The 13,837-nt window shown below is 42.3% G+C and overlaps 1 protein-coding gene across 1 annotated transcript; it reads left to right on the top strand.

The window, feature by feature from the left end:
* Nucleotides 1-157: 157 nt before the first annotated feature.
* LOC118773658 (tripartite motif-containing protein 16-like) lies at nucleotides 158-13,313 on the top strand. The gene is made up of 8 exons (XM_036522677.1): nucleotides 158-748; nucleotides 8,397-8,408; nucleotides 10,499-10,594; nucleotides 10,835-11,068; nucleotides 11,296-11,455; nucleotides 11,665-11,706; nucleotides 11,826-11,891; nucleotides 12,120-13,313. The coding sequence occupies exons 1-8, from the start codon at nucleotides 158-160 to the stop codon at nucleotides 12,647-12,649; spliced, it is 1,731 nt and encodes a 576-aa protein (XP_036378570.1). The 3' UTR covers nucleotides 12,650-13,313.
* The last annotated feature ends 524 nt before the right edge of the window (nucleotides 13,314-13,837 follow it).

The following is a 13,837-nucleotide window of genomic DNA, read 5'->3' as shown; positions in this document are numbered from 1 at the left end:
CTCCACACTTCATGCTCCTTCCAGCCTGGCCTCAACACCACACCTCCTGCAGCTGTGGGCAGAACCAGGAAGTCACTCCCTCTCCGTCACTCACATGCAGTTTCAGAGAAACGGAACTAAACTCAGACTTGGACAGTCTGTCAGTGTGTGCAGAAAAATGGCTCAGGTTGGAGATTTACTGGATCAGGACCAGTTCAACTGCCCAGTCTGTCTGGATCTACTGAAGGATCCAGTGACTATACCCTGCGGACACAGTTACTGTATGAGCTGTATTAAGGGCTGCTGGGATCAGGATGATCATACTGGTGTCTACAGCTGTCCTCAGTGCAGAGAGACCTTCACCCCAAGGCCTGTTCTGAAGAAAAACACCATACTGGCTGACATGGTGGAGAAACTGAAGAATATGCGACTCCAAGCTGCTCCTCCTGCTCACTGTTACGCTGGACCTGGAGACGTTTCATGTGATGTCTGCTCTGGAAGAAAACGCAAAGCCGTCAAATCCTGTTTGGTGTGTCTGGCCTCTTACTGTGAAACTCACCTCAGAATTCATAATGACCTCAATCCAGGAAAGAGACACAAGCTGATTGATGCCACTGGACACCTTCAGGAGAAGATCTGCTCTCATCATGACAAGCTGCTGGAGGTTTACTGTCATACTGATCAGCAGTGTATCTGTTATCTGTGTACAATGCATGAACACAGAGGCCATGATACAGTCTCAGCTGCAGCAGAAACGACTGAGAAACAGGTAAGGAGTGGGTCACTTTGCCAGCAGCTCTCTGATGTATTTTAATGTATAAGAATGATGATCAATAATTTAATTTTAATCCATTCCTAACACTTACAAGTGATTTAGTGTTATTGAGAATATAGGTTAAAAACTGGTGAAGTATAATACAGGTTTGGGGATTTAAAAATGAAAGTAATAACTGGTCTGAAGTCCGTGGTGATAAAGCAGTAAGAGCAGGAAGTGAATGCAAGTCAGCTCTCTGTGACAGCTCTGTTCACACCCTTTTGTCAGAGTGCACAAGTTAACTCGTGGTAGGGCATTAACAGTGTTATGCTAGCACTCACTGGTCGGGGAGTGTTGTGAGCCTGGTCTGTTGCTCATTTAAATTGAATAGATACACTTATGTTCTATTGTGATTGGAGTTGCTCTGGATAAGAGCATCTGCTAAATGCATGTAACATTATGTAATCTCCACAGAAGAAGCTGGCAGCAACACAAACGACATTCCAGCAGAGAATCCAGGAAAGAGAGAACGAGCTGCAGCATCTGAAAAAAACATTGGAGTCACTGACGGTAGGTACTGACCAGTTCTCCTCCGGTCAGCCAGTGAGAATACCAGTGTTGGGACACTTTCCAGCCCTGTGGGGCTTAATCCCACTGAGCCACACTGTGGAGAACAGGCTGTCTGGGGTCCCAGTAAGAGCTGAGTGAAAGACCGAGTTAAAATGTACAGCTCTCCTCTTTCTGCGTCTCCTAACAGCGCTCTGCACAGGCAGCAGTGGAGGACAGCGAGAGGATCTTTACTGTGCTGATCCGCTCCATTGAGAGAATGCGTTCTGAGATGAAAGAGCTGATCAGAGATCAGGAGAAGGCTGCAGTGAGTCAGGGTGAAGGACTCCTGGAGCAACTGGAGCAGGAGATTGCTGAGCTGAGGAGGAGAGACATTGAGCTGGAGCAGCTTTCACACACAGAGGATCACATCCATTTCCTCCAGGTAACATCACAGGCTCTGTCTGCAGTACCGAAGGGGGTGTGTCTCACACAGAGCTCTCCAGTGGAACTGCTACTGACCTCATCAATGTGAGCTGGAAAGATTCCTGCTGATTGAACAATCTATATTTTTGTCTGTCAGTCAGTTTTTCTTTGTATGGGTTTTAGTCTGTCTTTCCTTTTTTCAGAGCTGTCAGCCTCTCTGTGCCCCTCCTGGACCTGGACACTTTCTCAGCATGACTTTCAATCCACACTTCTCTTTTGAGGCTGTGAGGAAATCTGTGTCTGAACTGAAAGAGCGACTGGATGACATCTGCAAGGGGGAATTGGTCAAAATTTCTAACTCAGGTTTTTAGTCTTTTAAGATAAAATATAGGCTTATGCACAACAAACCCAATAAAAATGAAAAAGTCAAAACAATAAATTAATTCTGTTCTTAATTACTGATGTAATATTCACTCTTTGTCTTTTTTTTTCCTTTTCTGTCTCTCTCTGTCCCTTCACCCAGTGAAGTTGAGTTGTCTGTATGAAGTAGAACAAGTTCAGGAAGTCAAGTCTGAACCCAGGACCAGAGGAGAATTCTTACAATGTGAGTCTCTCAGTCAAGACTTCATAAAGATGAGTTGTCAACACACACACACACACATACACACATGCAGCACTACTCCAAACACAAATGACAAATTATGAATATTGAAATGAAGGTATGAAATGGGAGAGGGGAGAAGTGAACAATAATTAAATATTTATCAAAAATAATTATGATTCAAACAGGAAATTGAAACAATAAAATATTATAAGATGTTATTCAAAAATGATCCAGAGAAATGTAAAAGTATAAAATATTGATATTTGTATACTGTGGATGACTTTCCATATCCCTCCTTCAGATTTTTACCAGCCCATCCTGGACCCCAACACAGTGAATAAAAACCTCCGTGTGTCTGAGGGGAACAGAGTGGTGACATGTGTGAGAGAGACCCAGTCATATCCTGATCATCCAGAGAGATTTGATATCTGGTGGCAAGTGCTATGCAGAGAGGGTCTGTCTGGACACTGTTACTTGGAGGCTGAGTGGAGTGGGCGTGGGGTTTCTATAGCAGTCTCATATAAAGAGATTAGCAGGAAAGGAGAGAGTGCTGACTGTGCTCTGGGACAGAATGACAAGTCCTGGACTTTGCATTGCTCTCCTTCCAGTTACTCTTTCTGGTACAATAATAAGAGCATTGAAATCCCTTCCCCTCCCTCCTCCAGAATAGGAGTGTACCTGGATCACAGAGCAGGAACTCTGTCCTTCTACAGCGTCTCTAACACAATGACCCTCCTCCACAGAGTCCAGACCACATTCACTCAGCCCCTCTATCCTGGTTTTTGGCTGGGTTTTGATTCTACCATAAAACTGCATTAAATGTGTAGAGAGAAATCCATTCAGTAGTTTTGATAAGAGGAATACTGCTTATTTTTAAAATATTCAGGTATAAACATGATGTGCAAGTCTGTTGTAAACAAAGCAAATGTAAATATAATTTTGTTGCGTCTTTCCCACAAGATAAAAAGTTAATCTTACTGCTGGAGCATGTTTTTATATAATGACCAACGCAGAGCCAGAGTGAGGTATATTTTCCTGGTCACTGTTTTCAGACTCTGGTTCTTATAGTTGCCTGGTCCTCTTAGGGCCACACTGTAGAGACACACTGTGAATGTCTGTACTAGAGATGTGTGCATTTAGAGTTTAGTGCTCTAGCCGAGAGGGAAAAGTTGTGGTTATTGTGGCACTGCCCCTCTACACACCAGTTGAATCTAAGTGCCTTTGCATTCAGTTTCTCAAAGTAGTCTGTCAGCTTTGTACACACTGTGCCCGCGCTGCACTTTCTGTGCCTGCATGCAGTGTCCTGCTGCCCCCTACTGGATATCAAGATGAATGCATCTCTAAAATGCAGAATTTTGAAGGTGGCTACAAAAAAATTGGTTGTACAGTCTTGCAGCAGATGGAGGATGATCAACAACCTACACAGAAGATTATTTTAATGATCTTTAAAAGGTGGGTGAAAATGATTTTGGGTCATTTGTGTTCTGAATGAAAACAGTTTGATTTGTATCCTTGACTGTAATGTCTGCCACAAAGTCCAAAATACATACAGAATTATGACAGCCAGCTGTGTGGCACCAATTGTGCATGATCTTGGTGTGCATGTAATCAATCAGTTTCATATTCACTGAACGCGCTGTGTTTTACCAAAAAGGAGAGGTTCTGGTTTGATAATTTTGATATATGTAAGCTGTTGAAAGTGATTTTGATTTGGTCTTTTTATTACGAGTAAAATTTGTTGTCTAATAACATATAATAATAAATAACCATTTATACAGCTGGATATTTACAGAGGCAGTTGTGGGTTAAGTACCATGCCTAAGGGTACAGCAGCAGTGCCTAGTTGGGAATCAAACCTACAACCTTTTGGGTATGTGTCCTGCTCCTTAACCACTGTGCTATACTGCCAATACCACTAACCACATATGAACAACTGTCAGTGCCATAGTGCTGAGATCACAATTATGTGTGCCTAGATCAACATGTAAGTGTATTGCAATATTGTCAGGGAGCTCAGGCAGGGACTCAGGAGCAGACAGGAAGGCACGATGAACAAGGCGAGTTTTAATGAATTCAAATCGAAACCCAAAAACGAAGTCAGAACAGGCAAAGTCAAAAAACCAGGGAAATCACGGCAAACAACAATCAGAAAACAGAATACAAAAAATCAAGGTCAAGAGGAACAAGCAGGGGTCGCAAAACAGAACAAATAACAGCTGGTAGCGAAACGGGAGGACTGAGGCAAACTAGCAAAGAGCACTCAACAAGCAGGGAATATATAGGGCGAGTCAGATAAGGGGATGAGATGCAGGTGTGCAGGTAGGCAGGTGATCAGACACAGGTGGGCGGAGACAGGGCGGAGAACAGGGCGGGGCTGGAACACAGGGGAAAACAGTAAACACGAGCACATGGACAGCGAAAACAAAGCCGGCTAAGAAGCCGCCGTACCGACAAATATGCAGGGCCTAAGGACTGTACCATTCCAAATACAATTCTAGCACATACCCTGAAGAAAACCCCTGCCTAACTAATTACATACAATTCTGAAGCACACTTCCACATACATAAGCACTCTACTCCGATTTCACTGACAGTAAGGGTAGCGATTAGGAGGAGAAGTAGTTTGCTATCTTGTGTCACATTTCAGTTGTAAGTGCGGTGTCCCTTTTTGCAAAGCTTTTTGGATAAGAGCATCCATGATTGCAAATATAAACACAATGTCATTTACTAAATGTAACTGGTAAATAATGCTGTTGCTGAACTAGGAATAAACATTTTTGAATTTTTAATTTAACAACAACACAAACAGATTGAAACAATGACTCCCAATGGGAAAACATTTTTTAAAAACTTTCTCTGTACTTCTACCTCTTATTCTCACTCCCCAGATTTTCTCTAATGGCAAACCTTGATTCTGTGCAAAAAACATTTTATGAGTGTCACTAACTCACATTCTCATGAACGAGGCTTGTATTTTTTTTTATTTGTTTGTTTTGTTTTTAAGACTTTTGAATTCATTAACAGAGAGGATTTGCAATTAAAGAAATAAATGCAGAACAAAATGTTTTATAAAAACGCTGGGATAAAATACTCAAACATACTTCATGCAGCATTTGAGTATCCATAAAAACTTGATTTGAATTTTTAAAGACTTAAAAACTGACCATGACTACATTAAATTAATAGCTTCATCGATAATTTTGCACCTGTCTCCCTTCAGACTCTTGTCAGCTTACACTGGACCCTAACACATCATATGCGAAACTCTGTCTTTCTGAGAGTAACAGGCAGGTGATGAGGACCAGCAAGGCCCAGTCATACCCTGATCACCCAGAGAGATTTCACTACTGGGAGCAGGTTCTCTGCAGAGAAGGCCTGTCTGGACGCTGTTACTGGCAGGCAGCATGGAGTGGTAAAGGACAGGTTTATATTGCAGTCTCATATAAAGACATCAGCAGGAAAGGATGGGGTTATAATGCTCTCCTTGGATACAATGACAAGTCCTGGAGTTTGTGGTGCTCTTCATCAAAATACTACTTCTGTCACAACAAAAAGAGCACTGAAATCCCTGTCTCCTCGTCGTCCAGAATAGGTTTATGGTTTCTATTGCAGTCTCATATAAAGAGATCAACAGGAAAGAAGATGATGATGACCCATGCTTTGGTTATAACAATAAGTCTTGGAGTCTGGACTGCTCCCCTTACAGTTACTCTTTCTGGCACAATAATGAGCGCACTGAAATTCATATCCCTCCCTCCTCCAGAATAGGAGTGTACCTGGATCACAGGGGGCAGGAACTCTGTCCTTCTACAGCGTCTCTGACACAATGGCCCTCCTCCACAGAGTCCAGACCACATTCACTCAGCCCCTCTACCCTGCTTTTTACGCTAATGTTGTGGATTCTGCAATTAAACTGTGTCCTGTGGAATTAGAGAGAAAGTGGCTCATCTGAAGTCAAAAGATGAAAGAAAATTTGCCTGTGTCAGTGCATTATACATTCCCACACGTGTACAAATACTAAATTTATGCGATAAAGCAAATGTCACTGGTGCGATGCTTGGTACTGATTGATCCCAACAGGGAATTTACTGTAAATCACGATTTAATCTACTGAGTTTCAATTAACGTGAGAATAAAAAGAAATCAGATTCAGGTGTTTCTTGTGCTTGATATATTCACAGAGGTGTGCTTGTGTGTGTGTGTGTGTGTGTGTGTGTGTGTGTGTGTGTGTGTGTGTGTGTGTGTGTGTGTGTGTGTGTGTGTGTGTGAGTGTGTGTGTGTGTGTGTGTGTGTTGCTACAGAAAACTAAGGAGTGCCTCACACAACTGGATTGCCACAGTCCACTGATTGTATTGCCTGTGCGTTGAAACCTGGGTGTTGATTGGAGGTAATGAGACACAGCAAGATGCACAGAATAGTTTTTGTGATAACACAAAACTGAACAATCTGGTCCGTCAGTTTAGTCAAGGAGGTGGAAAAATAGCCAAGAAATGCAGTTCAATGAGCTGAAAAGAACAAAACCACATCCAACAATGCATTGTGTGAAACACAACAGTCAGGAAAGAACTGATGAAAACTGGCCTGCCTTAGGCTGTCAGATGTCTGGATCTGGACTTCATTACAACAATTAAGTAGGGGTCTTGGGTGTTTGTACAGTTTTACAATGGTTACAGAACTAAGATGTCGAAGAGATTTCTTCTGATTGTCCTAGGTGTGTGAATAAAGAGGACTGATACTAAACAGAAAGGGAAAAAGGTCTACCTTGAACCATTTTCATCTGAAGAACCCTTTTTTGCAGAAAAGACTCCTCCTCCTTTTTTGGGGGGTGAAAGGATTCTACATTGAAGGCAAAAGGGTTCAACACAAAGCACTTTTAAAATGAGAGAGCTTTATTGTCATTGTCCAGGATAACGAAATTACAACAAAATTTCATCCTAATAAACATTTTCTACTTTATGTTTCTGCTGTTTCAAATTGCGATTTGTTTCACCTCAATGTGTAAACTTCAACATCAGCAACTATTCAGTAATCTGATGATAAGATGACATCCTCACCCTCAAAGACTCAAGCGTTTGTCCTTTTTTAAATTCTATTTGTGAATGTTTGTACGTGTGTCTGGCATCCCTGTAATCAATTAATTTCACTTGTATTCTGCCGTAGCTGACATCTTTACCATCATTTCTTCCCAAGCGACAGAGTTAATTGTGTAGTCGTGTGTGTTTTGAACAGGTACTAAATAAATCCTTTAGCCCCTCCCCCCTATTTAATTGGACTGTGTGTGGGTGTTTTAAGGTGCGGGAGACTAAGAGCACTTCCTCATCAATGCAGTGGGTGTGGCATATCAACAGTGATTATTGCTGTGTCACTGTGCTCCAATTATCTGCCATTGACTAAACACCCTCATTCAAAAGCATTGGATCGGTGCAAGCCTGATGGGAGGGAGTTTCAGGCCAATGAGAGGTGGAGAATGGGACAGGGGAGGGGTCAGGCTGGAACACAATGTGATCAGTCACCTTGAGGACTGATACTGAAAGCTAGACTGAAAAATCGATAATGATAAGAAACACAAGAGAAACTACATAAGTTAAATCATTACATTATTGTCATTTAGCAGATGGTTTTATCCAAAGTGACTCACATAGGTTAGAGTTTTATCCATTTAAATAGCTGGAGGAAGACAGAGGCAATTTGTGCATTAAGTACCTCACCCAAGGGTACAACTGCATCCCAGTGGAGAATCGAACCAGCCACCTCTCAGTTACGAGCACTGTTCCTTACCACTACCCCACACTGCTGTCTCATCATACAGCATAACATTGTCCTTCAACAGGACGATGTTTCTTTTCTAATTCAGAAGGGGCTCAGAAGAGGCTCAATGAGGCAAGGGTGGATATGATGCTGTTTATGTTTCTTGGATATGTACCAGGCCTATCTTGAGTCAAGCTAAGCAGTTTTGCCATAGAAGGTGAAAGTATTTAATGTTGTTATTTGTTTCTTTCTCCTTTTTTGTACAAATGAGTTCTCTACAAGTTGTACAAACAAAGAGGTGTGCCAGTGGCTTGAGAGAGGGTTCAAGTGATCACACAGAGGGCTCTTCTGGTGAGAGGGTTCAATGCACGATCAATGTCCCATTAAAAAACAGTATACTCGAGAAACACCTGAAGCAAACTGAGTTACAGGATAAAGGTTCTTGGTAGAACCCTTTATAGAGAAATCTACTTAGAACGCTTTTTACAGGGAGTTACCTACCTACCTAGAACTGTAAAGTCTCCTCCTACAGGGACAAACCACAGAACCCTGCCTGGTTCTAGTTGGAATCATTTTTGCGTAAATTGCAATGAAACTTTTTTCAATACACAAGGGGTGATGTGTGAACAGATATTAGAACATAACCTTAATAAACTGCTTGCTGGGACTTAGCTTACATAAAAGCAAATGTTCTTTTTAATGCTTTAAAATGCTTCGTTTAACGTCACTGATAGTAGGATGCAACAAAATACCGGTCGCAGGGCACTCACAGCTGGAAGCACAGTCCCCGAAAAAGCGGTTGTCTATACAAACAGAACTACTTTAAAGAATTTTTTTCCTTTTTCCATTTTTCCACACAAACAAAACACATATGAAAAAGTGAAAATGCTATTGTTTTGCTGGAGGGGCGGTGCTCAGTTAACATCCCATCGGGCACTTAAGGAAAGGAAGGGAAGCGGAAGTCAATTGAGAGGAGGGAACTAATGTGGGTGCTACCCACAGAGGGAAGACAGCAATGCAGTGATCAAACTCAAAACACACAACAGCGTGAGAGTGTTGGCAAGATCGTGCGCATCCAAATTAAACTTAGTGACGCTGATTTTGGGTAGGTACCGACCGACATCCATTTTTTTTCTTCTTGACCAACCTAACAGAATAAACCTTTACTGATTCCCGAAGCGCTTTTAAAAGGATGACTTTGCTCACGAGTTGGATTGCCGCAGAGTCATGCGCCTTACCACTAGCTCGTTACAATGTTTGTAATCAATTCATCTTGATATTAAATATTAATTGATATTAATTTTAAATGGTTGTGGTAAAAATTGAATATATATATACAAAAAACATTATAGAAAAACGTGGTGGTTGTTTTCGCTACAAGAAAATAGCTTACTCGATGGTTTTGCGACACAAACATGGAGGCGGAAAATTCTGATAGTACAGTATAGTAGTACATGCGATAGTGTTTGTGCTGCTAATGACACCACTTAACTGCTGCTGTATCCCACAATGGTGCTGTATTACGAGTTTGGGTCTAATGACTTTGTACCTATAGGTCTACGTCTACATTTCGAACCCCGTTAAATGCTCTTCTCAAGAGGGTCTAGCAAATAAATACACATGAATATCACATATATTGCTGCAAAAATTTCTGCAACAGTTTGCTGATTTGAGGAGCACACAGACATAGCAGCATGGCTTGCAACCTGGATTGCAGCACCTCAGAAGGTGCAGAACACGCGCAACATTTACGGGTCTTGACAATATTTTTGTCTTGAGAATATAATTTCCATAATATTAGCTTACATTTATATATTGAATATAAAACTTTAATTCAACATTTAATGTTTCTTAAATATTTTCCGTATTTATGTGTGTGTAATGCTCTTGTATTTCCAGAGAACTCATAATCATCGCTCTCCACTCTTTCTGCCTCTCAGCCTTTGTCCGGGAGAGCATTGAAATGGCACATACTGCAGTTTTTCTGGATGAGAACCAGTTCAGCTGTTCGATTTGTCTGGATGTACTGAAGGATCCGGTGACTATTCCCTGTGGACACAGTTACTGTATGGGCTGTATTAAGGGCTGCTGGGATCATACTAGTGTCTGCAGCTGTCCCCAGTGCAGAGAGATCTTCACCCCAAGGCCTGTTCTGAACAGAAACACCGTACTGGCTGAAATGATGGAGAAACTGAATTTAGGACTCCAAACTGCTCCTCCTGCTCACTGTTACACTGGACCGGGAGACGGGGCATGTGATGTCTATGCTGGGAGAAAGCACAAAGCTGCCAAGTCCTGTCTGGTTTGTTTGTTAAATTTCAGAGTTTCCTTAATCATTTTGTGGTTTTAAAACTAAACTGAAGTCAACTAGAAAATGATTTTGTATTTTATGGGTGTATATACATATTTTATACTAAGTATAATAAGTATTATTTTTACAGGAGCTACGGAATGTAACACAAAAAAAGTTACAGCAGAGAATCCAGGAGAGAGAGAAGGAGCTGCAGGATCTGAGACAGGCTGTGGTGTCACTCACGGTGGGTACCGACCAGAGGAGAAGACCACAACCGGCTACATGAAGAACCATTTCAGGGCTCAGTCAGGGCTCTCCTCCAGTCAGCCAGTGAGGAGCCCAGTGGTGGGCTACTTTCCAGCCCTGTGGGGCTCAATCCCACTGAGCCACACTGTGGAGAACAGGCTGTCTAGGGTCCCAGTAAGAGCTGAGTGAAAGGCCTAGTTAAAATGTACAGTCTTCCTCTCTCTGTGTCTCCTAACAGCGCTCTGCACAGGCAGCAGTGGAGGACAGTGAGAGGATCTTTACTGAGCTGATCCGCTCCATTAAGAGAAGGCGCTCTGAGGTGAAAGAGCTGATCAGAGATCAGGAGAAGGCTGCAGTGAGTCGGGCGGAAGGACTCCTGGAGCGACTGCAGCAGGAGATTGCTGAGCTGAGGAGGAGAGACGCTGAGCTGGAGCAGCTTTCACACACAGAGGATCACATCCATTTCCTCCAGGTAACATCACTCACATCCATTTCCACCAGGTAACATCACTCATTTAAATTTTTTGTCACGTTCTGCAGATTTTACATTTTTACATTTTACATGTCCACTTGTGTAATTCATGTAGGTGTGAACAGACGTTGGTTGACATGAAACATGTTTTTTAACATGGCAATTCAAATGTTGTTATATCCTCATTTTAACTCAATACATGCTCCTTCTCCTCTGTCTGTCTGTAGAACTGTCAGTCTCTCTGTGCCTCTCCTGGACCTGGTCAGTTACCCAGCATGACCTTCAATCCACACCTCCCTTTTGAGGCTGTGAGGAAATCTGTCTCTGAGCTGAAGGAGCGACTGGAGGACGTCTGTAAAGTGGAATTTGTGAAGATCTCTAAAACAGGTGCAACGGCTGCTCCTAGGTTTATATTCAAAATATTCAGAGATAGAAACGTACTGTATGGGCATTACAGTAATAGGGATAATGATGATAATAATACAGAATATTCTATAATGTAGTATTCACAGTGAGTAACCTCTCTTTGTTTACAATCACGGATGTGCTGTTTGTGTCTGATTCACCCACATATCTCTCCTTTTCTTTTCCGTCAGTGGAAGAAGTCCATTTTGAGCAGGAAGCTACGCCAGGCTGGTGTGAGTTTTTCACCAAAACTCCTCTGAATTACATCACAGCTTACCTGTAGTACGGACAGTATGGACATTTACTGTAACACAGTCAAATCAAATGCCATTCGTTTTCCCTCTTTTTCTAGCTTTTATGAAAGGGGGAAATATTCTACAGATCCCAGAACCCAGGACCAGAGAGGAGTTTTTACAATGTGAGTCTGTATACACATACATGCACACACACAGTGTGTACATTAAAGCATGACAGTATGACATGACCTTGCTGTTGTACCATCAAGGTACAGCAGCAAGGCACCCAATGGTAAAATATTCAGCAGTATAAAAAGATAGGGAAAAAAAACACAAGCTGTTTCAGTTGCCCTGCATTTTGAAAGCTGACTGACTACCGTTGCATGGATTTTTTCCTCTGGTCCAATCAGATTGCTGCCAGCTCACACTGGACCCCAACACAGCCAATCGAGAGCTCCGGCTGTCTGACGGGAACAGAGTGGTGCAACGCGGTGGCACAGTGCAGTCATATCCTGATCTCCCAGAGAGATTTGACTGCTGGGGCCAAGTGCTGTGCAGAGAGGGTCTGTCTGGGTGCTGTTACTGGGAGGCTGAGTGGAGCGGGACCCAGGTGGAGATGGCGCTCTGTTACAAGGGCATCAGCAGGAAAGGGTGGGGCAATGACTGCGGTCTGGGACGCAACGCCAAGTCCTGGAGCTTGCGCTGCTCTTCGTCCCGTTACTTCTTCTGGCACAATAATAAGAGCACTGACATCCCTGTCCCTTCCCCCTCCTCCAGAATAGGAGTGTACCTGGATCACAGGGCAGGAACTCTGTCCTTCTACAGTGTCTCTGACACAGTGGCCCTCCTCCACAGAGTCCAGACCACATTCACCGAGCCCCTCTATCCTGGGGTTTGGCTGGCGTCCCGATCTGCCATAATTCTCTACTTCGAGGGATAAGAGGAGATCTGTCAAATGCAAAGGGGGTTGAAGTGTTGAAGGGAGGGAGTGTAAACAGAGTCGAGGCTTGGTAGGTTCCTGCCATAGATATGGACGTTTAGCAAAGGGTTCTATGTTTTGTTTAATGTAAAATTTGGTCATCAGTAACACAAGTAGTGTAAGCTCCATGTCAAAAGAATCTGTAATTTGTAAAGAGGTAGTAACTTTCTGTTGTCCGTTGAGCACCCTGTGCTATACTGTGGATGCCACGAGCGCTGACCTTTAAATCACTGACTTATTAAATACATTGAAGGTGAAGGGTCATGGCACATCCTTGACTTAACCAAAACTGTAGGAGCAGTTTGAGAAAATGGTCACTGAATTTCTTTGCCTTACCATTGAGCTAAAATGTAAAGATAAATAAACTGCCAAAGATTTTTAGCCATCTGTAGTGCAACATTCTTACACAGGTTAGCATACAACTCCTCAAAACATAAGTCTAATTGATAGAATGACTTCTACCTTAAGACAAATGTTTTGACCTAAGCCTTCAGCATATGGTTTGCATAGAGGCCTTGGACCCCTTACCAGCTTTGTGACTTGCTGTTTTTCCAGTTTTTCATTTTACCACCTAAATATTTGTAATTGTAGAATTATTTTTAGGATTATTATAGTAATCTTAGCCAGAGATCATAGAGGATGTATAAAATGTATTTTAAAATTGTAATTAAAATAAATGTAATTCACACCATTGATGAAAATCACAATGTTTCTGTATGGTATTGTGGGTAACGCCTCTGGTGAAACAATCCTTTGTCGGTTTTTAAAACTACACTCAAACTTTAGTCAGTACAATCTGTAGTATCTGTCCTGTGTTTGACCTGAATGTAGTCATCTCGCTTGTTGTGCAAGTATCTGTGCCAGGTCTCTTCGGAGTTGCCAATCTTATTAATGCTTGATACCCCAGTTCCAATGGTCATTTGCTGAAGGGGCTCAAATGAATTGGAGCGAACTGGGTGAAACGTTTCCTCTTGTATTCTTGTCAGAACAAACACTTCCAATGACATGCATTTGCAACAGGGACCTCTGGTACTTCAGTGTGACATCACTTAAGGATGACTAATTACTCAACAGCTCAGTGAGGAACCCTAATTAAGAGACCTCACCTGGAACACCTCATTTGAGCAAAAAAAAAAAAATTGTGGTCCA

Source organism: Megalops cyprinoides, chromosome 2 (assembly GCF_013368585.1).
Source record: "Megalops cyprinoides isolate fMegCyp1 chromosome 2, fMegCyp1.pri, whole genome shotgun sequence".
In the NCBI taxonomy this organism is placed as follows: domain Eukaryota; kingdom Metazoa; phylum Chordata; class Actinopteri; order Elopiformes; family Megalopidae; genus Megalops; species Megalops cyprinoides.
This window is presented reverse-complemented; position numbering and strand designations above follow the sequence as displayed.